This window comes from Arvicola amphibius, chromosome 3, assembly GCF_903992535.2.
Source record: "Arvicola amphibius chromosome 3, mArvAmp1.2, whole genome shotgun sequence".
NCBI lineage: Eukaryota > Metazoa > Chordata > Mammalia > Rodentia > Cricetidae > Arvicola > Arvicola amphibius.
The window spans coordinates 92,909,065-92,932,369 of record NC_052049.1 but is presented as its reverse complement, the minus strand read 5'-3'; the positions used below and the strand labels follow the sequence as shown (position 1 = coordinate 92,932,369).

Here is a 23,305-nt window from a genome sequence, read left to right as displayed (position 1 = left end):
AAAGTTGTCGCTGTTATCTACGGTTAAACAAGGGCTGATTTTGCCAGGTAGACAACACCCAGGGTTGTCCTGTCTGCCTGGCAGAATTATGCTCTTCCAAGCAAGAGAACCTGGGAGTGCTTCTTTAACTAAATTTGCGTGGCTTTATTTCTTATGTAAGTTTAGTAGGTCCTTAATGACATCAATTTATTCGTCGTTTCTTCTATATGAAGTGTCATAGTCTCTCATTGAATCTGAAGTTAATTTTTTTTTTATTTTTGGAATACTTGTGTTTTTGTTTTTGTTATTTTACATGAGTACTGGGGAATCAAATTCCAGGCCTCACTCTTGGGCAGCAGTCTCTTCGCTCACTGGGTCATCTTCCCAGTGCCATGGCTTATGTTCTTCTGTCCCTCCCAACTGTCTGTCCCAGCTGTGGCTTCTCTCATTTTCATGAATTACCATCTCCCAGGCTGCCTGCAGGAGCCCTGACCCTGGACACACTTCCAGGCTTCCCTAGTTTTTAAGAACCCTGTGTGGAAGCCTCGTATGGAAGCCTCGCGGTCCCACAACTTATATTTAGCACGCTTGTAAAATCCGTACAACTGGATAATGCCTCTTGGGCCACACCCTCCGCATGCTCAGATGGCTAAATGTGCAGAAGCCAATGCTTAGTGACAAGCATTCTCCTCAAAGTGAAAGTTTATGCATGCAAAAATTTAAGCCTGGTTGGATGGAACTTGCTGATCCCCAAGATGCCCTCAAACACATTTACCTTCTCCCAGGGCAGAGTGCTTGACTTCTTTTCAATGGTGTTAATATCTTCAGTAACCAAAACTTAGTTCTATCATTTTGTACAGATTGTGAATTTGTCAAACATGTTTTGCTTATGATTTTTAGTGTAAATCTAGCTAAACAAGGTCAGCAATATCCATGCCAGAGTCTGTATGCTGTGGTGTCTTTAATTTTTCTTCACCATGTAAACTAGTCTATCACCTTTAACCTAATCATTTTACAAAGTCTCAGGGCACAGGCAGAATATAGACAAGCTCATTGCTAGAGTGTCACAAACTTTCAGTTAGTTCCCTTCTCAACACTCGTTCTCCCTCTGAAGCTCTAGCAGTGCAAGCTTCCTCATCTGCATCTTTACTGGGGTTCTGATCTTCTGGGCTCCCATCAGAATCACGTGTTAATACGTATAGTATTTCAGGCTTTATCTACCTTGCTTTATAAACCTTTCCCAAGTCTCCTCCACAAGACTGTTTCAAGGACTTATGAAATTTATGCTCAACTCGGGCTACATTCATGCCCCATTTCTGGACTCCATTTGTTTGTGTTGGTCAGCTTTCTGTTGTTACATAACCATCTGAGACAATAAAAATAAGAAAGTTTTATTTTGGTTTTCACTTTCAGAGGTTTCAGTGCATGAACATTTGGTTGGACTGTTCTGTGCCCGAGGAAAGGCTGAACATCAACAAACCACATGATGGACTTACATAGGAAAGAGAAAAAGACAAGACCTTCTGTGTAAATTGAAAGTGTGGGGGTCACAAGAGAAAGTAGAAGGGGAAGAATGGAGGAGAGCAGAGAAAATTGTATAGCTCAATAAAAACAATAAAAAGATTAAAAGTCACATGATGGGTCAGAGTAGTTCACTTCAGGACAGTCAGGAAGCAGAGGTGGCAGGGGATATATAATGTCCCCTTCAATCATTTCCCTACTTCCTAATATTTCTATCACATCTTGAGAGTACCATAAGTTGGGAAATCGAGCCCTTTATCTGTGACCCTTGGGGAGACAAGGATGTAACCCAATACAGACCTGTGCACTGGTGATAGGAGACTGACCATGTATCGTGAGGGAATTAGTCCTAATCTTCCTGTGGGAAAGTGAAAGGAAGGCTTGCGATTCTGGTAAGGAGTTCACATAAGTATGACAGATGTTAGCAAGTTCTGGTCCAAAGAGACTAGAGGTGGACTCTTGTCTTCCGTTAGTCCCAAGATACCATTAGTGCAGACGGAAGTTTCTGTCCCACAGCCATTCAGTCTCAAAATAAACACACAGACGCTTTTATTAATTATTAACTGTTTGGCCTATTTTTCAGGCTTATTATTACTACTTACAACATAACTTAAAACGTCATTCTTATCTCTGTGTAGCCATGCGATTTGGTACCTTTTCTCAGCAAGGCATTTGCATCTTCTTCTGCTTCCGGATGGTGACTGTGCCTCTGAGTCTCCTCTTCCCAGAATTCTGCTAGTCCGGTTGCCTCACCTGTACTTCCCACCTGGCTACTAGCCAATCAGCATTTTATTAAACCAATAGGAGTGACAAATCTTTACAAGTGTACAAGAGCACTATCCTATAGCACATTAGTATGGATGAGTCTCAGTGCTCTAGCTATTGTCTGCTCTGGGCAGATCTGGGAGCACTGAAAGTCACAGCACGGGCTTTGTTTGCATTCTAAGCATTTCACAGCCATTCATAACGTAACTCACTCAGTCCCTGCCTTCATTCTAAATAGGATTTCAGATGGTCATATTAAAACATGCTCTCTGCCAAATACAGATGAAGGGCTTCAGAAATATGCTTATCCCTGCTTATTTTGAGTTTTCCACATTGCTTTCTACATACACTAAATATATGGCTAGGCTAAATTTTGTTTCCCTCTGGAAACTCCCCCTCATGTCAGTCGTCATTTCTTCTTCTGAATTTAGGCCTTGTGTTCTAAAAAAATACACTTTGTTGTATGAGCATATTTTGTTCTATCTTATTTTGCCTCACCAATTAAACCTTAGGCTCTTCCGGGATAGAGATTTGGCATATGAATTTTTAATGTCTGTAATATGTGCTAAGACACTTGGGGGCCTAGTAAGCCCTCAGTAATTGGAATTCCACTTTAGTTTTACAGACATGCTCCTCTGCAAAAGAGTGATTGACTGCACACTATATAACTAAGCGTAACAGTGAACTCTCTAGGGAACTCTCATGGGCACATGAATAGTTTAAATCACAAGGTCAGATACAAGAAAGACACGAGATAAAACATATGAAAAGCAATAAACTAGAAATTTATGTATTTTTCCTCCCCACTTTAAGAGACTACACTAAAACAAATACAATGGTGGGTGAATGTTGGAGCTTTGTTGAAAGCCAGGCGCTACACAGAAGACAGACCTTCACGCACCCATTTAGGTTTCAGTGAAGAGCCAGGGCTATTCTGGTTCCTGTCTTGGTGGAAGCAGCTGTTAAGCCATTAAGCCACCAGAAGCTGGAACTAACTTTAGGGCACTTCTTTAAAATAGAGATCAAATGATGTGGCTCAAGAGGACAAAGAATAAACACCAGATAGTCTACATTTGTCTGGTACCACAGTAGGAGAACAAAGGGGAACATTTTGAAGATCCAAATAAGAGGTCTTAACTAATAAGACAGAGGCCAGTTCCTAGATCAGCCTTGCCTTGGTCCCACTTGCTTTCCTCACTACCCAGTTGAGGCTTCCCTGATACCTACATTTAAATATCACTAAGATTTACTTCTCTGCGGTACTTGTTTTGCTTTAGGGTTTTATACTTTTAAAATTCATTCTATATTTACTCCGATTTTATGTCCTCTACCACTACTCATAAAGTTACACACAAAGTGTTTTCAATACCGAGCTTTTATTTCAATGGGAAAAGTATAGTTTCATAGCAAGAAAGAGATTGACTTTTGTTGAGCAATCAGACTTGGATCCTTTCTTGAGCAGTAGTTCTTTCTGGTTCCTGGCTGTTTGTCTCAGGCTAGTATTTCCATACTCTCACAGAAGGAATTTGTTTCTCATATATCATCAAAGCACAGAAAGAAAGCAGAGTAAAGAACCACAACACTAATGCTTAATTTACACTTATTATAGCCTTGTATTGATTCATGGGATCATGCGCATATCTCATTAATAAAATGCATCTTTCAGCTTGTCATGGTTTTTTTGGGGGGAGGTGTAGTCATTAAATATCCACCAGTTTGTGGCAGGTGTTGGTTTAAGGATCCTGAGATGAATAAACTGGATTCTGGGTCTTCTGGATTTTGTAAAAGTTAAATAGAGTCTGGAACATCTGCTAAGACTCCGTATTGGCTCTATCACTGTCCCTGTGTGAAACGTCCTGCCTCTGGGGCACCAGGCAACAAGAGTGGCTGGTTATTTTGTCTCGGTTTAATGATACATGAAATGGACATTCTTTTATAAAGCACCTGTGAGAAGCAGGGAACCATAGAGTGAGGGATCCACAGCTCAGACCTGAGAAGCCTGACTCTGAAAGAACTGAGATCTAGGGTGGCTCTTGAACTCTTGCCTCAGAGTATCTTGGACTGTCAGCTCAAGTCTCGGGCAGGACCACACATACTCCTTTTTTTTTTTTTTTTTTTTTTTTTTTTTTTTTTTTATCATTTCCCAGGGCTTTGAACAGTTAGAGCAATTGCTCTGCCCAAGTCCCATTGAACCTTCATAGAGTAACAGTTTCGGTGGATATAATTGGGATGTAATTACTAGAAACTTTAGTTTTTCTCTTTTTCCCCTCCCACCTCCATGTCTCTTTCTCAAACTCGCCAGGGAGCTATTTTTATTTTCCCTTATGGCAGGGTGGGGAAACTGAGATTCAAAAGGGGAAGGTGTGGCTAGGAGAGACATGCCAGGCATGGTAACAAGAACTTCGACCTGGTTCTAGAATGGTCACTTTCCTTTTTTATTTGGACAGAGTATTTCTGTATAGTACAGTCTGGCTTCACACTTGAGATTCCACTGCTTCACCTCACCCCAAAGTGTTAAGATTGCAAGCATGTATCATAATGCCTGTTAAAATCATCAGTTTAAACCAAACCCAAACCAAACCAAGTAAAAACCCCCAATTACTCAAGAGCTACCCTTGCTCAGGGTTGCTCATCATGGAAGAGGAACTAAGACCTAACTGCTCCAGTCATAAATGGTCCTCTCTCAAGTCAATGGAGCCAATGTTCAGCCATGTTCTGAGCGTGGGTTCTTGATGCACTTGACTATGAGTAGGAAAAGATTTGGTTTCTTCCAGAAACTCAAACTATGTGGAGGTGTAAGCGCTAGGGGCATCTTGTTATGAATGATTGTTCGATTATGCTATTTCTTACACCCATCCATTTATTCAACAAGAACATCATCTGCTAGAATGGTATCAGCTAAAGGGAAGTTGGTTTTGTTTTGCTTTTTCTTCCCTCAAGTTCACTTACAGGGCCCAGAACTCATAGGAAGCAAACACACAGAAGTTTTTTTTTTTGTGTGTGTACACGTTATATTTAATTTTTTCCCTATGAGCTATTTTGATCATTTTCCTCCACCCAGGACCTACTACCTACCCACCCAATTTTCTTCCCACAAAGTACAAAAAGTGAAAATTAGGACAAACAAATGACCAGTATGACAAAAAAAATCCGAAACAATTAGAGAAATAAAAAACTGCCACAAAAACATAACCATAGAGCTTGTTTTCTGTAGGCCAACTGAGCATGGGGCCTGCCCCGGAGTGTGGCTGATATTCCCGGCGACACTCAACTAGACAAACAGATTGAGAAGCAGTCCTTACCCCTCCACATCTGAGAGACAAGCAATCAGATACTGTAGCTCTGTGTGTTTTCTAATTGATAAATATGTTAGCGATGACTTTACTGTTATTATCTTTGGCAGACACTGGGTAAAGTTCCTTTTATTCTGGTGGGTGACAAATTCGGCTCCAGCTCCAGAAATAACACTAGACTGACCGGATTTCTTATTTCACAATGCAAGCCTTCCGTAGGGCACTGTCAATCACTTTCTTACAGAAGTGTCTTAAACAGTTGCTCTTTGTCTCAATACATAATTTAATATCCAAAATCAGGAATCTTACAAGGTGTAATATAGCGCTAAGTCCTTTCACAAAATCCATTCTTCTTGACTGAACTAATGAATTCTGATATTAATAAAGTCGTGAGCAAGAGAAGCCACAGCTACCTGAAAACCCTGTAATCACAATGGAGAAAAACAGAACCATGTGCCTTAATTTCCAAAATCCACACTTCTTGGAACAAGTTCATTCGGATAGGAGCCAAAAACTGAGTCTCTCTCTACTGCAGTCCTCCAAGGCTTTGTGCAAAAGACTCTCTCCTCTCTCTCTCTCTCTCTCTCTCTCTCTCTCTCTCTCTCTCTCTCTCTCTCCTCCATCCCACCTTCTTTTCTTTCCTTTAAACTTTCTCTGGGCTTCTTCATTTACTCCTACATTCTGCTAGGAGAAAATTCGTTTTCAAGACTCCCATCTACACATTTTCCATACTTTGTGGTAAGAAAGATAGGATGCAGCCGGTAAAAGTAACATGTCGATAACCCTTGCTGACAGTCTCTTTTCTCTTATGCCTTTAGTTTGGTTTCCTATCAGTTTACACTCCCGCTTCATCCCACGGGACAGGCACTATTTGAATACTCGGTATGGCCCCAGCTTCTCATCAGTGAGCCAGAAAGCTGATTCTTAGAAGGGTGAGGCCACACTTTACCCCGTTAGTTCCAAGCACAAGCCTAACGCACTGAACTACGGAACGCACGCACTGAGCCCTTCCGTGGCCACCCGGCTCTCTCCCCGCGCGACCAGGCGCCACATGGCCTCAGGGCCCCACTGCCTGTCCCCGAGGGCGCACGGCCGCTTCCGGGAGGTCGTCCACGCTGCTCGTTCTCCCCACCCCCCCCCCCACCAACCAGCCCCCAGTCGCCGGTCCCGCCCCGCTCGCAGCTCGCGCGTGCGCGTTTGCTGGCCGGAACGCGCCAGGGCGCGCGAGCTGGAGAGGCGGGGCCGCGACACTCGCAGATTGTCCCCGCCCCCGCCCCGCGGCGTTCCGTTGTCGCCGTGGCAACCCGAGAGCGGCAACCGTGGAGGCGCGCGAGTCCGGCGCCGCCTCCCGGCCGCCCAGCAGTAGGCAGCGGCTGCCCGGCCCGCGCTGTCCCCGCCTCCCGGCCCGCCCTCGCCGGCCGGAGTGAGCGACCGCCAGTCCGCGGATCCCGGCTGCCGTCCGGGCGCGCGCAGCTAGCGGGCGCGACTATGCTAAGATGGTCCTGCAGGCGCGGAGCAAGCACCGGGACGCGGCTCCCAGGCCGCCCCGGCCGGCCCGCGCATCACCGCCGCCACTGAGCGGGACATCCGAGGTGGGCGCCGGGGAGCCGGGGCTGGAGCGCGCGCCGCCGTCTCCGGGGCGCAGAGGCGCGGCGGGCAGGAAGGGGCCCCGCGCAGAGACCGCTGCGCCCGCCCCGGACGGCCTCGCGGGCCGCCTGGCGGTCGGGCTGCGCTGGGCGCTGGGCCTGCGGCGCGGGCGCGGCCGGACCTGGAGCACGCTGCTGTTAGGTGAGCCAGTTAGCAGCCCTCTTCGACTTTTCCCGGGACGCTCCTGCCTCCTCTGCTCCTCCCCGCTTCTTCCGGGGGCTCAGCTCCGTGCACCCTCTGCCCCGCCGTCCGCCCGGGCTTTTAAAAACATGGCCCGGAGATCAGCAGCCGCTCGGCTGGCGGCGGGCGGGTCGGTCCGCGCGGAGGAGACCGGGCTAATGCCTGCAGCGACAGTCCACTCTTTGCCGCTGGCTTGGCCGCTATCTCGGAGGATGGCTTGCTTAGGGAATGGAGCGATTCCCGGAGCTCGAAATACTCAGGTTCCTGTCTTAGAAAGTTGCCAAACTTATAATTAAATTTTAGCGTGCTTTTTCCCTTCTTGGCCGCAAACACTGCGGGTGGCACTTCGTGGTTCTGTCACTTTCCAGGTTGTGTTGTGTTTTGGATGCCCAAGCTTTAACCTTCCCTGCTGGCATCTCTCATCCTTCCTCCATGCACCAAATGGATGGTTTGTAACTGTGCCGGAAAGAAAGTTGAAGCAAGCATCCACGCGTTGGTCGCCTTCTGGGTTTGCTTTCTGATTGACTTTGTCCGATAAGGCAAGTTTATAGAAGTTTGGATTAGCAGGCCTAATTTTTCCAACTCCCTCATTAAGATCCTGTAATTTTTTTTTTTTTTGCCACAATGGCTTTTAGCTATTGAATTATTTAGTTACTAGTGATATTTTGTTACTATTTTTCATTTTTCCTTAATGACCTTTACATGTTTATGGTGCTTCAAGCCTGGAATTTGGGGTTAAACGGGCCATACAGCAAAATTAGCCTTCCTGTGGGGGTAGCCTCTTACCACAGCCATTGAGTCACTGTAAGCCAGGCACGCTTATGTGTTTGTGGGTTCAAGAAGGCTTGCATTGTTACAACGATATTTTCTTTTTTTATAGTTGGGCCAAGATTAGGCAAATTCATTATTTTAGTCATGCCTCCTTTTGGTAGCTAGCTTGAGAATCTGGCCAGTGTACAGGTTAAATTCACCTTGGGGAGGCAGCGTGGTACAGTAGATGAGGCCGAAGGCACGCAGAGCTGGTGCACAGTGCTTGGGTTTGGTTTCAGGCTCACTTTGAGGGCCTTCTCTGTTATGTGGAGTTATCTTTTGCTCTACTCAGGGATGGCCCAAGGAGCCAAACTAAAAATTCCATGGCTAATGCATGTTTGTGTCTAAAGCATTTAGCAGCATCAGTTCCTATTATGGAAGCAAATGCGTAACCCTGATGTCGGATCCCATGACAGAATAAATCTCCTGCTTTTGTGAATGGCTAGTATAAACAGCAATCGTAGTAAAGTAATGGATGGATTGTTTTTATTTCAGGGAGAGACAATAATAGATTTTAAATGATACTTTTTTATGTTTTACAGTGAATTTCCTTTGGGTTTTCTTACACTGGATGGCTTGAATTTGGATTTAGTAATGCTCTTGCAGAAATACAGTTTTGTTCAATACAGCGTTTCTCTTGATTTGCTCTTTTGGCATTGTAAGTGGAAGTACAGTGAGCGTGTCAGGCTTAGGTTCTCCCTGGACATAGGTCACCAGGCTTGTGGAATTGGGAGGAACACCATAGTCGCTGTCCTCTTGTGTGAACATCTGCTGTCAAGCCACACAGCATCTGGAGGAGGGTTCTGTGCGTGATCAGACCTGGTGTGCCTGGCTCAGCTCTGGCTCTGCACCCTCAAGACTGGCAGCAGCAGGGATTCTTCCTGGCACCATGCTCCAGAGCATCAGAAAGGCACTCGTCCTGCAGAGGGTCCAGCAGTTTCCATGTCTTTGAAAGCTGCTTCATTTCCTCTTTTACCCTCCCAGAGGAGGTGAAAGTTGTATTTTAGTATGGAACTTGAAGATGGCTCCTGGATCTTCCATGTTGTGGCAGCTCATAGTCACTTGTTGCTTGGTTTAATTGTAGCTGCTTAGCTCTATCAACTATGTATTGACTATGACAAAATAACTTTATTCCTGTATAAGAATAAATGTCCTAACTTGGAGCTCCATGATAGCGGCACATGTTAGAACTTTTCAAGCGTTTCTTCCCGTGTTCTGGGCACTGGTAAACCACTTACCAGGTGTCCCTTTCCACTGCTGAGGGTGTGGGACAGTGACAAACAGTGTGAACGTCTGCTTTCTTATAGGTGGACAGTATTACTTAATTCAGTGGTGACAAAGAGTTCTTGAAATGCTTATTTTTAGATGTTCCAAGCTAAACAGACAGTGGTGGAGGGAGAACCTTGAAAATGTTTATCAAACTTCCCTGACCACAATAAATAATATAGGTCGCCTCTAACCAGCTCCCACCTCAGAGAGCGCATCCTGCTACATAGATGTGTCTGCATAGATTTTCGTGTTCAGGCAGGAAGCATTAATAATTGAGCTATTTTCAGAGTTACGAACAGGTTTGAGAAACCTACAAAAGCTGTCAGGCCATTGAGGTCCACTGAGCAGTGAGAATGGACTCACAGGGGAGATGCGAGGCTTGCGGAAACACGGCTTTGTCAGGAGGTGTGGGCAGCTGAGCTGAGGGAGCAAGGTCGCCCGGGAGGAGCTGCACAATCTTCCCACACTCTGGTTTTCTGCTTGTAGTGCCTTTCACTGTCAGGTCTACTGAAGGGACCTGTACAGCCATCTCTTGGGAGTGGGGTCAAGGCAGAGAAGGCAGGCAGTGAACACTAACTGGCAAAGTTCAGTTAACACTACCCTTCGGTAAGGTTTGTTTTTTGTTTCTCCTTTCCTCTGTTCTGGTTAATTTTAACTATCAATTTGACACTACTTTAGAATTACCTGGGAAGAGAGTTTTAGGATCTTGTTGGTTGGCCAGGAGAGGATTATCTTGGCTGTTGACTGATGTAAGAAGACCCAGCCAGTTGTTGGCTGTACTATTCCATTCCCTAGGTGGGGGTCTCGAACAGTCCAAGAGCAGAGAAAGCTGGTGAGAACAGGCAAGCAAAGATGAATCCAGTCATTTATTCTTTCTCTGCTCTTGACTGTGAGTGTGACGCTTTATACATTCTTGAGTTGACTTCCTGCAGTAATGCTGCATGGACCTCCCCCACCTCTGTGTTGCTGTTGGTCAGGATAATTGTAACGGTAAGAGAAATGAAACAAGGACTTCCTTACTCTCTCCTGCAAACTTGGGTTTATGAGCCACGTATTTTGCTTTTTGACATTTGACTTGGTCTTGTGTAAGATGAGAGATCTGAATTAGAACAGCAGTTCTTAACCTGAGCTATACACTGGCGATATTTGAAAACTTGAAGCATCCTATAGTCCACACATTAAACCCCTTAATTGTGTGTCTAGGGCTGGGCATATGGCAGAAGGAAGCACACTGGAGGAGGTGGGTTTGAAATGCTTGTTTGTTTTTAGTGCTGGGGACTGCCTCCTAAGTCCTGTACCAACCACTGAGCTTCCAGACGCAGATTGGCACCACTGGGGCATGGAATTCCTTTATGACTGCAGTCTGCTGGGACTGTAAATCTGTACCTCTCCTTTTATTTTATTTTTTCATTTATTCACTCGTGTGTATGTGCGTCTGTGAACACACACAGCACACACATCTGTGCGCACGTGCTTGTGCGTGTACATGTGCTATTGTGCTTGTGTGTTAGAGGAAAACCTCAGGAATCAGTTCTTTCCTACTATGTGGGTGCCTGGGCCAGACCTCAGGTTTCAGGCTTTGTAATAGGAACCTTTACCCACTGAACCTGCATCCCAGCCCTACCCATTTCTGTGAGATAGGCACATGAACTATCCGATTGCTGTAGTTTTTCATAATCGATTGTTTCCTCAAAACTGGAGCTGTTAGTTGCCACTTGCCTGATACAGCTACTTCCTTCTTACACGCACCTGTGTCCTGACCTTTATCAAAAGAAGGAAGAAAGTTCTGTAGTTGGAGAGGGCTCTGTTTCAGGGTGGCCGTGAGAAATATGCCTATTGAATGTGCGTGTGCAGAAAACATGCTAGTGGTTCAGGACTGCAATGTAAGATGCCATCTGTAGAATCATTAAAAAGGTAACTGGAGCTTTGAGTAAGAATGCCCCCCATAGGCTCATATATTTAAGTACAAATGTGTGTGTGTGTGTGTGTGTGTCTCACTGGGAAGTAGTATTACCTGGGAGAGATTAAGACATATGGCGTCATTGGAGAAAGTGTATCACCGTGGGGTGGGTTTCCAAAACTCTTGCCTGGCCCATGTCTTTTTCTTCTTGCTGCCTCTGGATCCAGATGTGAACTCTTGGCTCCTCTCCAGCGCCATGTCTGCCTGTGTCCCGGCATGCTTCCAGTCATGCTGACAAGGGACTAAACCTCTGAAACTGTAAGCAAGCCCCAGTTAAATGCTTTCCTTTGTAAGGATTGTCGTGGTCTTGGTGTCTCTTCACAGCAGTGCAACAGCGACTAAGAGAGAAAGTCATGTCCAACCTAGTTCCTGTGGCAGTTGCAACCCGTTTGAGCTTCATGATGTTTTGGGTGGGACCGTTCTGTGTTTTGAGGGACTGTTGTGCCTTACAGGGGGTTAACAGAGTCCCAGGTTCTGTTCTACCTACCAGAACCTAGTAGCGCTTCCCCAGTAGTAGCAACCAGATGCTTCCTCAATCCTGGCAAGTATAACTGGAGAGGCAAGCACCACATTGGAACCACTACCACCAAGAGTCAGGACTTACGAGAGCCTGTGACTAGCTGGGGACAGAGAGGAGGCCTGTGAAGGCAGAGTTGAGTCCTGGTACTGGGAACTGAGATGGGTCAGCAGGGTGTGATGCAGTGGAAACAGCCTGGCATTTCAGTGCTGACCTGCGTTGGAAGCTGTTTCTACACTCCTCCAGTGTTTCCCATTATTTCCTCATCCTTGAGATGGGGACGGGGAATGCTTTGGTTAGATTAAAAGAGAAGGTGAGACAATATATGTAAAGTAGTATGTCTGGTTCAAATTGGAATAGAACCCCAATTGGAATGCCTATTGTGCCAGGTGCATCCTGGGAAAAAGACGGACAGGAAACCTGTGTTGCCTGCCCCTGTGGAATTTGCATTGTGGACGTAAGAAGAATAAGTGACTAGTTAGTTTCAGTTTGTAGTAAGTGCCCTGGAGGAAAGGAAAGGGCTTCTGTGTGGGGAAAAATGAAGCAAAACGAACAAAGCCAGGGAATGTCCTCCTTAGTAATTCTAAGCCAAGACAGACTTTGGGAAGGGGCCTTGTAGTTGACTTTAGCCAGAGGACAGAGAAGCGGTGGCGTCTGCCTGAGAACTAAGCCTGTGTGAACTGAGCCTGCGTGGGCTGAGCCTGCGTGGGCTGAGCCTGCGTGGGCTGAGCCTGTGTGAGCCCTGTGGAAGATGAGAGGGATGGCTTCTTGCTGCAGCCAGGGGCACGTGGGAAGGAAGGAGCAGGTCTCATTTACCCTGTAATGGAGGAGCGGTGGCTGGTGGGCCAGATCTGGAATGGGAGCGAGTTTATTCCTGTTGCTGTCTGAAGCCCCTGAGGAGTGTTGAGCAAGATGGGCATGTTTACATTTTAATTCTGAGAAATCTGTGCTTGGAAAATCAAGGGGACCCAACCCCGAGGTGAGGCTCTTCCAGGGCCTACAAGAGTGGTTGGCATGAATAGTGGGCATGGCTGTGAAGATGGTAAGGAGGAGTAGATTTCAGTTAGAATTTGGAGGTAAAACTGGTCGAACTTGGGGTGATTTGCTTTGGTGTGAGGGGTGTGGGGAAGTTCGTCCTGGAGGAGTCAGAGAAGACCGTACAGATGACAGCCAGGGCAGGCTTGATGGAGACAACGAGGATTGTGTCTGGACACACTACTGTGAGGTGTGTGGGATACCCAGTGTGAAATGTCAGGTTGGTGGGAGGACAGAAAAGTTGTGAGTGGAAGAGAAAACAGTAAGTGTTCAGCACCAGGGTAAGTGATCTCACACTCCACAGATAGCGTCTCACCCGGGCGCGGAGGGGCCGTCCCTGCCCGGCTCTGGGCCTGTGTAGTGATGGGAGCAGCGGGCTGCGTTCCGCCCAGCTTCCACACAGCTAGCTTAGCCCCAGAAATAACAACACACAAACTGTATTCATTTAAACACTGCCTGGCCCATTAGTTTCAGCCTCTTATTAGCTAGTTCTCACATCTTGCTTTAACCCATATTTAGTAATGTGTGTAGCACCACGAGGTGGTGTCTTACTGGGAAAGATTCAGCATGTCTGACCTGGCGGCTGGCTCCATGGCGTCTGTCTCAGAGAAGAGAGGCATGGCGTCTGCCTAACTTCCCTTCTTCCCAGCATTCTGTTCTGTCTACTCCACCTATCTAAATCCTGCCCTATCAAAAAGCCAAGGCAGTTTCTTTATTAACCAATGAGAGTCTTCCATCAGGCCTGTGCCGCAGGTGAACTCATCTAACAGTGACCTGGGCCTGACCGTGGCATCGTGATTGTCGTGTTTACTAGACGTGGGGTCTGAGGCACGTAGGTGCTTAGTAACTAAACTTATGCCTTGTCACCCCCGGAATTCTTAAGGTCAGGATTTGAACCCAGGTCCCTTGTCTTCTGAGTTCATGTTCTTAATTGCTACGTAGTGTTTCGTTTAGTGAGCATGTAGCAAGAGGACAAGGAGGCCTTCCATCTGGTTCTGAGAACCTCAAGGGTCTGTGTTTAGCTGGCGCTGCTTCTTTGTTTCTTTCTTCAGAAGTAAGGAGAAAGGTATCTTATGTGGATACCAAAGTGAAGGATAGAAAGCAAGCAGGTTCGTCGGTGGACCGGAGAGACAAGTGAAGCCCTCTGGGAGCATTGGCTCCTTCTGTGCTGTCTGATCTCAGGCAAGAGCCTGGACTCAGCCGAGCAAGCAGCTATAAGGGAGTGCTGGGTTGATTATCGGAATCCCATCAGAGCCAGAGGAAAAGATGCAAGTTTGGGGGTTTGAAACCATTTTTTCTCCTTTCTAAAATAGACTTCTGGTTGATCCTTAAGAATATTTATAATCACCTAAATACGCTTTCTTATTAAAAAGGTGCTCTAAATAGGAAAATTTCCAAGAACAAAGCACTCGTGAGCACCGAAACTGCATACAGTCAACTTAGTTCAGTTTTTGTAAGCTTATAAAGCTCTGTTCTTTATATGTGATTTTTTTTGCCAATAGTAGGACATTTATACTAAAAGTAGATGAAATTCTAATTACACACACACACACACACACACACACACACACACTTAGTTCTTGCTAAAAGTCTGGTCACTTAAAGCCTTATCCTGATAGATTATATTAATATCTCTTGGTTAGTGTAAAGGTTTATTAATGTCTCTTGTAAGTTTAATTAATGACATTTGTATTTCGTAGACTGCAAAGCTTATTATTTACATACTTGCTTCATGTTGAGGTCTCATCTTTTGTCATTAGCTGTAATTTACTATTAGGATATTTCTAGTAATGAATTTGTTAGTTTTCTTTAGTTCTCCATTCCATTGCTTACTAGTAATCAAAACTGGTAAAAATTCCATTCATTTCTAGATCCATACCTTTAATCCCATGAAGAGGTCATTCCTCTGTGGGTGATTTTTATAATCCAATCAAGAGTTGTTTAATGAGTGTATTTTAAAATGCATCAGTCTACAACAGCTGTGGAACATGCTTTAAATATACTTTTCATTTTCTTGGCATTATCATGATTGAATGAGAAAGAAATAAAAGGAGGCCATGACTGTTTCTAAGGGGTTGAAGTTTTTATTGTAGTTATAAGGGGGAATACAGGCAGGGCAGAGACATCTGGGAGAATTCAGAGTGGACTTGACCGTCATACTGCCTGGGCCTTGTAAGAAGATGGGGGAGAGAGAGTGGGGGGGGAGACAGAGAGAGAGGGGGGAGAGGAGAAAAAGAAGGAGGAAGAAGAGGAGGAGGAGGAGGAGGAGAAAAAGGAGGGAGGGAGGAAGGAACCAGGAACAGTGGCCAGGAAGGCAAGAGGCCAAAAGGTAAATACAATAGGGGCTCATAACAAAAACGTCTGGTTTATGTAAGAAAGAGCACCTGGAGGAAGTACAACCCAGTCTCTGGGCTGTAGAGTTCATGGTAGGAAGTAGGCTGTATTAGCAGGATTTTATAATAATTCAAATCTGCCTAATTATGTGGCTGTTCCACCCTTAATCTCAATTCTTATAGTAGTTATGGCTTGGTTTTTATTCTATTATGTGTGGAAGTATTTATTTAAGATCAGTGATGATAGAGCTGATGTACAAGAGTGTATGACCTGTGCATAGATTGGCTTTAAGGCTGGTGTTCAAAGAGTATTTAATAGAGAAAAGAAGATAAGTGGCCAAGGACACTAATATTGGGAGAGTTTGTATTTTCCGTTAGGTACACAGGCCAATTTGAAGGACTGCCTCAGTTACAACCTCGTCTGTGTGTAGTTGCTCCCTGTTCTCAGTAGCTGTGTCATTTCCTTAGTACTCATAGCACTCGGTCTGGTGCTTCTCATAGAGAATATTTATGCCGTCATTGCTGCTCCCATCAACTGGAAGAAGTTGGACTACACTGCCTATGGTATTATGTGTTAGGACCCGGTATTCATGGGGAAGCTCTGCTGGGAGAGAAAGATTTGTGGTGATGACTATTATAAATTCACTCCTGAGGAAATGCTTCTTCCTTACAACTGTTACTGCAGTATCAAAATTCAGATGTTTTTCACTTTTACTTTTGAAATATATCATGGCTTGGCTTTGTTAGCATGCTTACACAACCGTCCTCATGCTTCTGCTGATTTACTAGTTAAACGCTATTTTTAGAAGAACTTGGTCATTCCTCACCCATCTTTGATGTCTGCAGAAATGTCCTGAGTATGTAGAACCTAAATGTTATTGTTGAGAATTTTACCTATGGGGACAATGTTCTTGAGTTCCGTGAAAGAGGTTTGAACTTGAAGCTAATTACTTGTCAGTCATGTTGGTCAAATTGTAGGGTTCAAATCTGAAGGCTTAGACAGCAGTCAGAGGCACATCAGTGGGAAGAGGACCTCGTCTGTCCTGAGTCTGTTAATTCTCTAGAGGGAACAGAAGTTTCTGTTTCTGCTCATTCTGAGAATCATTATTGTTCTATATCCTCAGATATATGCATGTGTCCCCCATCTTCATTTTGACTTTATAATTTTTGAAAACTGAAAAAATTCTTAATTTAAAAAAATGATTCTTGGTTGTTTGGCAGTAAGATAGTTAATAAGCTTGCAATTGGAAGGGGTTTCTTTATCTTAACATTAGAATGGTTTATCAGGAAACAAGCTTGTTGTAAATTACTAAAGATTTATAATCTTTCTGCCCCCTCCTCCCTGTGAGCTCTGATCCTTCCATGAAGGAACTGTGCTGTAGATGTATGTATTAGCTGGCGCTGGGCCCCAGCCACATGGTCACTTGGTATCTGCATTTGATGAACTGTGATTTTCTGTGGTGGTTTTCATCTGTTGCAAGGAAGCAAATTTCTTTGATGAGGGGTGAGGACCACATTTACCTCTGGGTATAAGAATAACTATTTAGAATACAGTCAGGGATTGTGCCGATTCGGTAAATGATGGCTGTAGGTTCTCCTTCAGGATCCATGACTATGCTAGCCCTGGGAAGTCGGCTGGGTTTCTGGTACCAGATGACTTCCTCTTGGTGCGTGGGGCTTAAGTCTAATTATTTGTTGTTTGCCACCCAGATATCTCTGCCACTATTGCATTTACGGCATCGACATTGTGCCATGCATGCCATTGTTTAGTTCAGAGCATCATAGCTGAATAAGACTATTGGTCGCTTTCCTCTCTGGAAGCTTGCACGGTGCCTTTGATATCATGAATGCTTGTTCTAGGGAGAGGCATCTCGGATCCTCCAGGTCTGTCTGTCAGTCCCTGACGTCATATACATACAAGTAGCTTTATGTGGACCAAGAAGGCTGATTTATTTGTTTAGGGGTGTTTGTGTATGTGCATGTGCTTGTGTGTTTGTGCACATGCATGCCCACACTCCCGTGCTTGTCTTTGTATCTTTTCCTGTGTTGAGGAGACCTGTTGTTCTATACTTTCCTTACTGGATTTATTAAATTTCATAATTACCCTCTGTGTGCTCAGAAGCACATTATTTGGTTATATATTTATTTGTTTTTTAAACAGTAAAATGCATTGTGTTTTGCCAGTGAAAAGAAGTTACTTTATGGAAATTATCAATGCAGATACTGTTTGATTTTGAAATATTTGTGTTCACATTGTGTAAGGCTAAGACTTTTAAAGGAAGATAGAGTTCATTACCTTTGAAACATGTCTTGTGTAATCATGCATTGCTTACTCTAGTATTTGTACATAAATTCAAATTTAAAATATATGCAATCTGACTTTGTGTGTTTTTCTGTTTAGAATCCCAGTCATGTTCTCTGTGGGCTGGCGGTGTGTACTTTCTGAATTCTGTTGTTTCCAAATATTCACTTTAGAACACATCATTTTGTCTTTTATACCTTTGAGATTTCTAAGGCATTTTGTGTGTGTTCATTGTTTTCATGTCTGAACTTGGAGTTAGGGAAGCCTGGACTCTCTTGCAGAGTTTGCTGTATGCACTCTTGCTACATGAGACTTTGGGTCCCTTGGGGAAATAAAAGCCACTGGTTCTTTAGATTGACTCCTGGATCATTTCTGCTTAATACTGATGAGCAGACGTTAGATACTATCAATATAATTAAGAGTTTCTATGTCTTTTCCTAGCTTTTGTCGAGTTTTTTCTCTATGCTAAATGTATTAGAAGACTAAAATTAACCAAAGTTGATCATAGCCTGTAACCCTGTGAGCTCTAGATCTTATGAGGTGGGGTTTCTTTATATCGGACTGTGAGTTTCAAAAGCAGTTTTCCTTCTCATTTTGAGACTTAATGTCTTTAAAGTAAATTGAGCTTGTGCCTTCTTTTCCTATTAAGAGTAGAACATTCCCCTCAGTCCCAAAGAAGGAACAAATAAAATGAATTCAACCTATTAAGGCTTTGAAGTTGTGGAACAGGAAGATAAAAATGAAAATAGAAAATAGGCGGAAAATCACGGTTGCAGTCACTTTAGAGAGTGTGAAGCCCCGTGCTAGTGGTGATAGCTCTGGTCATGCAGTAAGCGCTGGACACTGAGATAACCAAACACCGTCCCCCGTTCTAGACTTTCTGCAAATGGGACTCAAGGCTAAATCAGTGATGTCCTAGAAAATCTCAGAGTGTTTCTTCTTAGGGAAGGAAGAAGGGAGGAATTTTAACTCTTTCCCTTCTCAATTCTTATGTGTGGCCACCAAGTTTTAACAGTTACACTCAGAGTTACCTTTTGAATTTGTATTTTCATGTTCCCAATCCCTCCAGGCCCCCGCATCTTACCTGAATGAATGGTCACTTTGTTCTTGTCACTGGGTTTGTATCGTAGCTGTCCCACTTCTGGAAGTGTGGACTCTAGAGTCACCTGAGGGTCTGTTAGTAATGTATGGCTTTGAGTCCTGTACCTGTTGAATCAAGAACTTTTAAGAGCTGGGCCCAAGATTGCTGTGATGTGGTGCTGTGCTCCTGCAGTGCATGGCTGTGCGCCAAGGCCACTCGTCATGTGGAAGGCTGCCAGGGAGTCGGGGAGCTGTCTGTGTCTTCCTCTGGCTTCATGAAATGCTGATTGTTGGCTGGGAGGTGTGGTTTTGGCCTGAGATTTATCCACCTAACTGCCAGGTAGTAAATCACTGCTGGCCTCCAAGACATGTGGGACATAAGGGACCCTGAACACTCACAGTAAACCTGCCCCAGCGTTTCTCTCAGGAGGTGGGTCTAGCTAGAGGAAAATGGGTTATTGAGGGATGGGCCTCGCGGTTCATAGCCCCAGCAGCAGCCAGGTTCCAGTGTGCTGTTTCTACTTCTAGATAGAGAGTCTTGTAATTAGCTGCGTGAGGAGCTCACTGTCACTGTCACACCTTCCCACTGTGAAGGGCATCACCCCAGACGATGAAGAAACATAAATGCTTCCTTCCTCAGGTTGCTTCTCGATACATTTAATCACAATGATGAGAAAAGGACTTAACTATGTATAAGTTAGAAACTCCTAGAATTTCAGACGTGTGACTCTTGGGCTAATAATGTAAATATGACTAGTTAATAAAACTAACTAGTTTTATTTAGTTACTTAGCTTATTTATTTATTTGTTATTTAGTTTATTTAGTTATTTTAATAAAAATGTCTAGTTTTATCTAGTTCTCCTGGAGATTCAAATGGGTTTGGACCACTGTGAGTCTACACTGCTGTATAGACTGCTTTTCTCAGACAGTTGCTTGTTGTCTATGTTTACTAGTTCAGCCCTTCCCAACCCTCTTACGCCATGATGCACCCAGAGAGTGAGGACCACACTGTGCAGTGGGTGAATGTACAGTTCCTTCAGAGGCAAGATGCTCACCAGAAGGTGGCTGTCCTGAACGACTGCAGCTCTTCTACATTTGGCCCACTGGGTGGGAAGCTCTGATTGCTCGACACTCCTGATGTTGTGGGGCACAGGGCGTGTGACCCACTGCATAGGTCATAAGTGAGTCCTCAGAGATTGTGAGTGGATTGCCATTTTATGTTCCTTGCCCTCAGCACTGGGATGAGAATTCTTTTGTCGTGTTGGATCCAAGTCATATCTGGCTTCATTGTATCTGTCTTCTGGGTGGCTGCTGTAAGTCCACACTGGTAGGTCTCAAGCACAGGACAAATGGCTAACTGAGGTGCCTGTTGACACATGAAGTCGATGCTGGCCCTCAGCCCTCCGCATCACAGGTTCCTGTTACAGAGTCATCCTGGCTAGCTTTCCCTGTCTCCCACCCCAAACCTCTCCAGCCCTTGAGTGTCACCCAGTTTCTTTGATTCCTATCTAACCTAGGCCATTTTGGCTACTCGTCCTCTTGGTCCCTGGTTCCTCACTTGGTCTCTTGGTTCTCATCCTCTTTTCCTCCCCCGCCAGCCTTTTCTACTGGCCTGGTTCAGTGTGGACTCTTCTGGATGCCTCTGGCTGTTTTCTCATGTCTACAGCAAAGCTTCCTCCTCAGCAGTACTTTGGAGCACACACGTCCTCATTTCTCATTCGTGCACCAAGCTATGTGCATGCCTTGACCCTGCTTTCTAGGATCCTCCTTTTATAAACTATGTTTTAAGAATGTCACTGATGCGCCTTCTTAGATTTCTATCATTCGTAGTCTTCATTAGGCCTGCTTGAGTGCTTGGTTCACTTGATCTGGAGACTTAAACCTTAGCCCTTGGGAAATTTTACACCAGAGGACCAGCTACTTGCTGATTGTTTCTGGAGTGCTGTGCTTGGTTTCTTGGATGTGTGTTGCCAATCTCCAGGGCTTTTAGACACCTGTTGGCTCTGAAGCATTCATAGCCTGAAAGTCCTGCTTTCCTTCAATTGGGTCCTAAGGAGTAGAAATGTTTTTGTTAGCTTAGGGTCCAGAAACTGGGTTTTGTTTTTGAGGTATTCTAGATACAACATCACACACAGACACAGACACACAGACACACACAGACATACACACACACACACACAAAGAGGAAGAGGGAGAGGTTTGACTTTGAAGGATAGATCTTGGTATTTTAGGAGGTGGTTGCTCGGTACAATCAGAGTGAAGGGTGTGTGGTGGCAATTGACTGGGAATAATCAAGAGTATGTGTTATAGAATATTACTTTTTTTTGTTTTTCAAGACAGGGTTTCCCTGTAGTTTCTAGAGCCTGTCCTGGAACTAGCTCTTGTAGACCAGGCTGGCCTCGAACTCAGAGATCTGCCTGCCTCTGCCTCCCGAGTGCTGGGATTAAAGGCATGTGCCACCACTGCCCGGCTTTAGAATATTACTTTAATTATATAAAGACATCTTTATATAAATGGCATTGTGCATGTTTATGTTGCGGAATATAACTAGGCCAAGGTGTGTTAATTTATTTATGCTATATTTGTTTAACCATGTAAAGATGTATTACATTTGTTTATGCTGCATTTGTTTAATTATGCAAAGATGTGTTGCTGCTTCACCTTGCCTGCCTAAGGTATCTGGTTGGTCTAATAAAAAGCTGAATGGCAATAGCTAGGCAGTAGGGGGATAGGTGGGGCTGGCAGGCAAAGAGAATAAATAGGAGGAGAAGAGAACGAGAGGGATGGGAGAGAAGAGGAGAGAACAAGGAAGAATGAGAGGAAGATGCCTGGGGCCAGCCAATCAGGCAGCCACCAGCCAGGCAGACCATGGAGTAAGGCATACAGAATGAAAGAATGGTAAAAAGACCCCAGGCAAAATATAGATGGTAAGAAACAGGTTAGTGTTAGTTACAACAGCTAGCAAGAAAAGAACATAAGATAAGGCTGAGCATTCGTAACAAATAATAAGTCTCCGTGTCATGATTTGGGAGTCCTTGGTGGCCCAAAAGAAAGCCTGCTACAAGTATGGGCCCAGCCATGTATGGAGGTCATGGATTTTGAAGGAGCAGGAAAGGTACTTAGATCTGCTCTTTCAGAAACTGGCTTCATTACCCAGGATGCTTAATGGTGTAGTATACGGAGGCTCTTTACAAACAACTTCAGCCTCTAGAGAAGCGAAGGCTTGGGAGTGGACCCTTAAACAGTAAGAAGTAGCTGGTATTAGAAATGGTGAATAAATAACTTGTCAAGGTTGACTCAGAAACCTTGTCTAGATGGATGTAGGAAGCACCTTTAACCTTGTAATGCCAGCTTGCCATTCGAGGGTTAATGAGACCAGAACGTGTGAGTATGTTTTCATAAAACTGGACTAAAGGCTGCTATGTTGAAGTTTGGATTTAGGATACATTTTTTTTCATGTGTATATTGTTGCAAGATACACTCACCAAATGCTCTCAAATGGGAAGGAGGGATTTTCTGTGTGGAAGGAGATCCAGATGCCTCTGAGGAAGGACCTTCAGGGCCCAGCTTTTAATCTGTGGAGTGAGGATAAATGCAGGGTTGTTGTGGAGGTCAAAAGTATGGAGAGGAGACGGGTAGCTTTGGCTTTTGAAACAGGCAGTGCTTATGTAGCCTGGAATATAGAAGCTCCCCAGTGGCTCAACATTTAAGAAGGAATACTTGACTGCTTCCTTTCTACTCCTGAGCACTGGACCTGACCTGAGCAGGGCTGGTTGATTCCCTTCCCTAACTGCCTTGACACCTACCTTGTCTCTGGGGGACCATTAGGACCTTAAGAAACAGCCCTCCCTAGACTCTTCTTTTTAAAATTATACATGCCCTTTATTTCTTACATATTTTTGATTGAGGTAATTTACTGTTGTTGATACACAGATAATTTTTTGACTTTTTCTTGTTTGAGAATTTCATACATGCATATACTATGTTTTGATCAAATCCACCTCCCATTCTCCCTCTTTCCATTCTTCTCTGTCTCCCCCTCCCCCCACCGCCATCCAACTTTTCCTCTCGTCTTCATGAGCTTTGTTTAAAACCTGCTTTCTCCATTTTGCACTGCCTGTGTGGGTGTGCATTAGTGCAGGATAGTCTCTGGAGGATGGGCGGCATTCTGGGGGCCATAGCCCCAAAGAAGATAGTCTCTCTCCCACAGTAGGTGGCATTTGCTGGTAGCTCCACAGTTACTAGTAGGACTTCATGAACTCCTCCCATAGCCATGCTGGGATTTTGGCTGGCTGGATCTTGTTACTATCTTGTGTGTGCAGTTACAGCCTCTGAATCCTGTGCGCAGCAGCCTTGCTATGCCTGGAAATACTGCATTGCTGCAGACATCTGCTGCCTCTGGCTGTACAGAGTCTTTTTGGCAATGATTCCTAAGATTTGGAGGAAGGGGATGTATTAGAGACACCCTATTTAGAACTGACTGTACCATACCTAGTCTCTTATTCTCTGCATGTTGACCATTGTGGGTCTAGACATTAATCATTATCTGCTGTAAAACGGAGCTTCCTTGATGAGGGTTGGAGATGTACTAATCTATGGGTATAGAGATAACT

At 44.6% G+C, this 23,305-nt stretch overlaps 1 protein-coding gene across 3 annotated transcripts in view; it reads left to right on the top strand.

The window, feature by feature from the left end:
* The window catches only part of Dpy19l1 (dpy-19 like C-mannosyltransferase 1), a 110,308-nt gene that overhangs the window by 3,764 nt on the left and 83,239 nt on the right, over window positions 1–23,305 (top strand). For 2 of the 3 annotated variants that reach the window (XM_038322932.2, XM_042054773.1), the window contains exon 1: window positions 7,035–7,346. The exons of the other annotated variant lie outside the window; for it this stretch is intronic. In XM_038322932.2, the coding sequence (XP_038178860.1) occupies window positions 7,055–7,346 (292 nt within the window). In that variant the 5' untranslated portion in view covers window positions 7,035–7,054. Of the gene's footprint in view, window positions 1–7,034; window positions 7,347–23,305 lie in introns of those variants that run through there. 3 annotated transcript variants of the gene reach the window in all.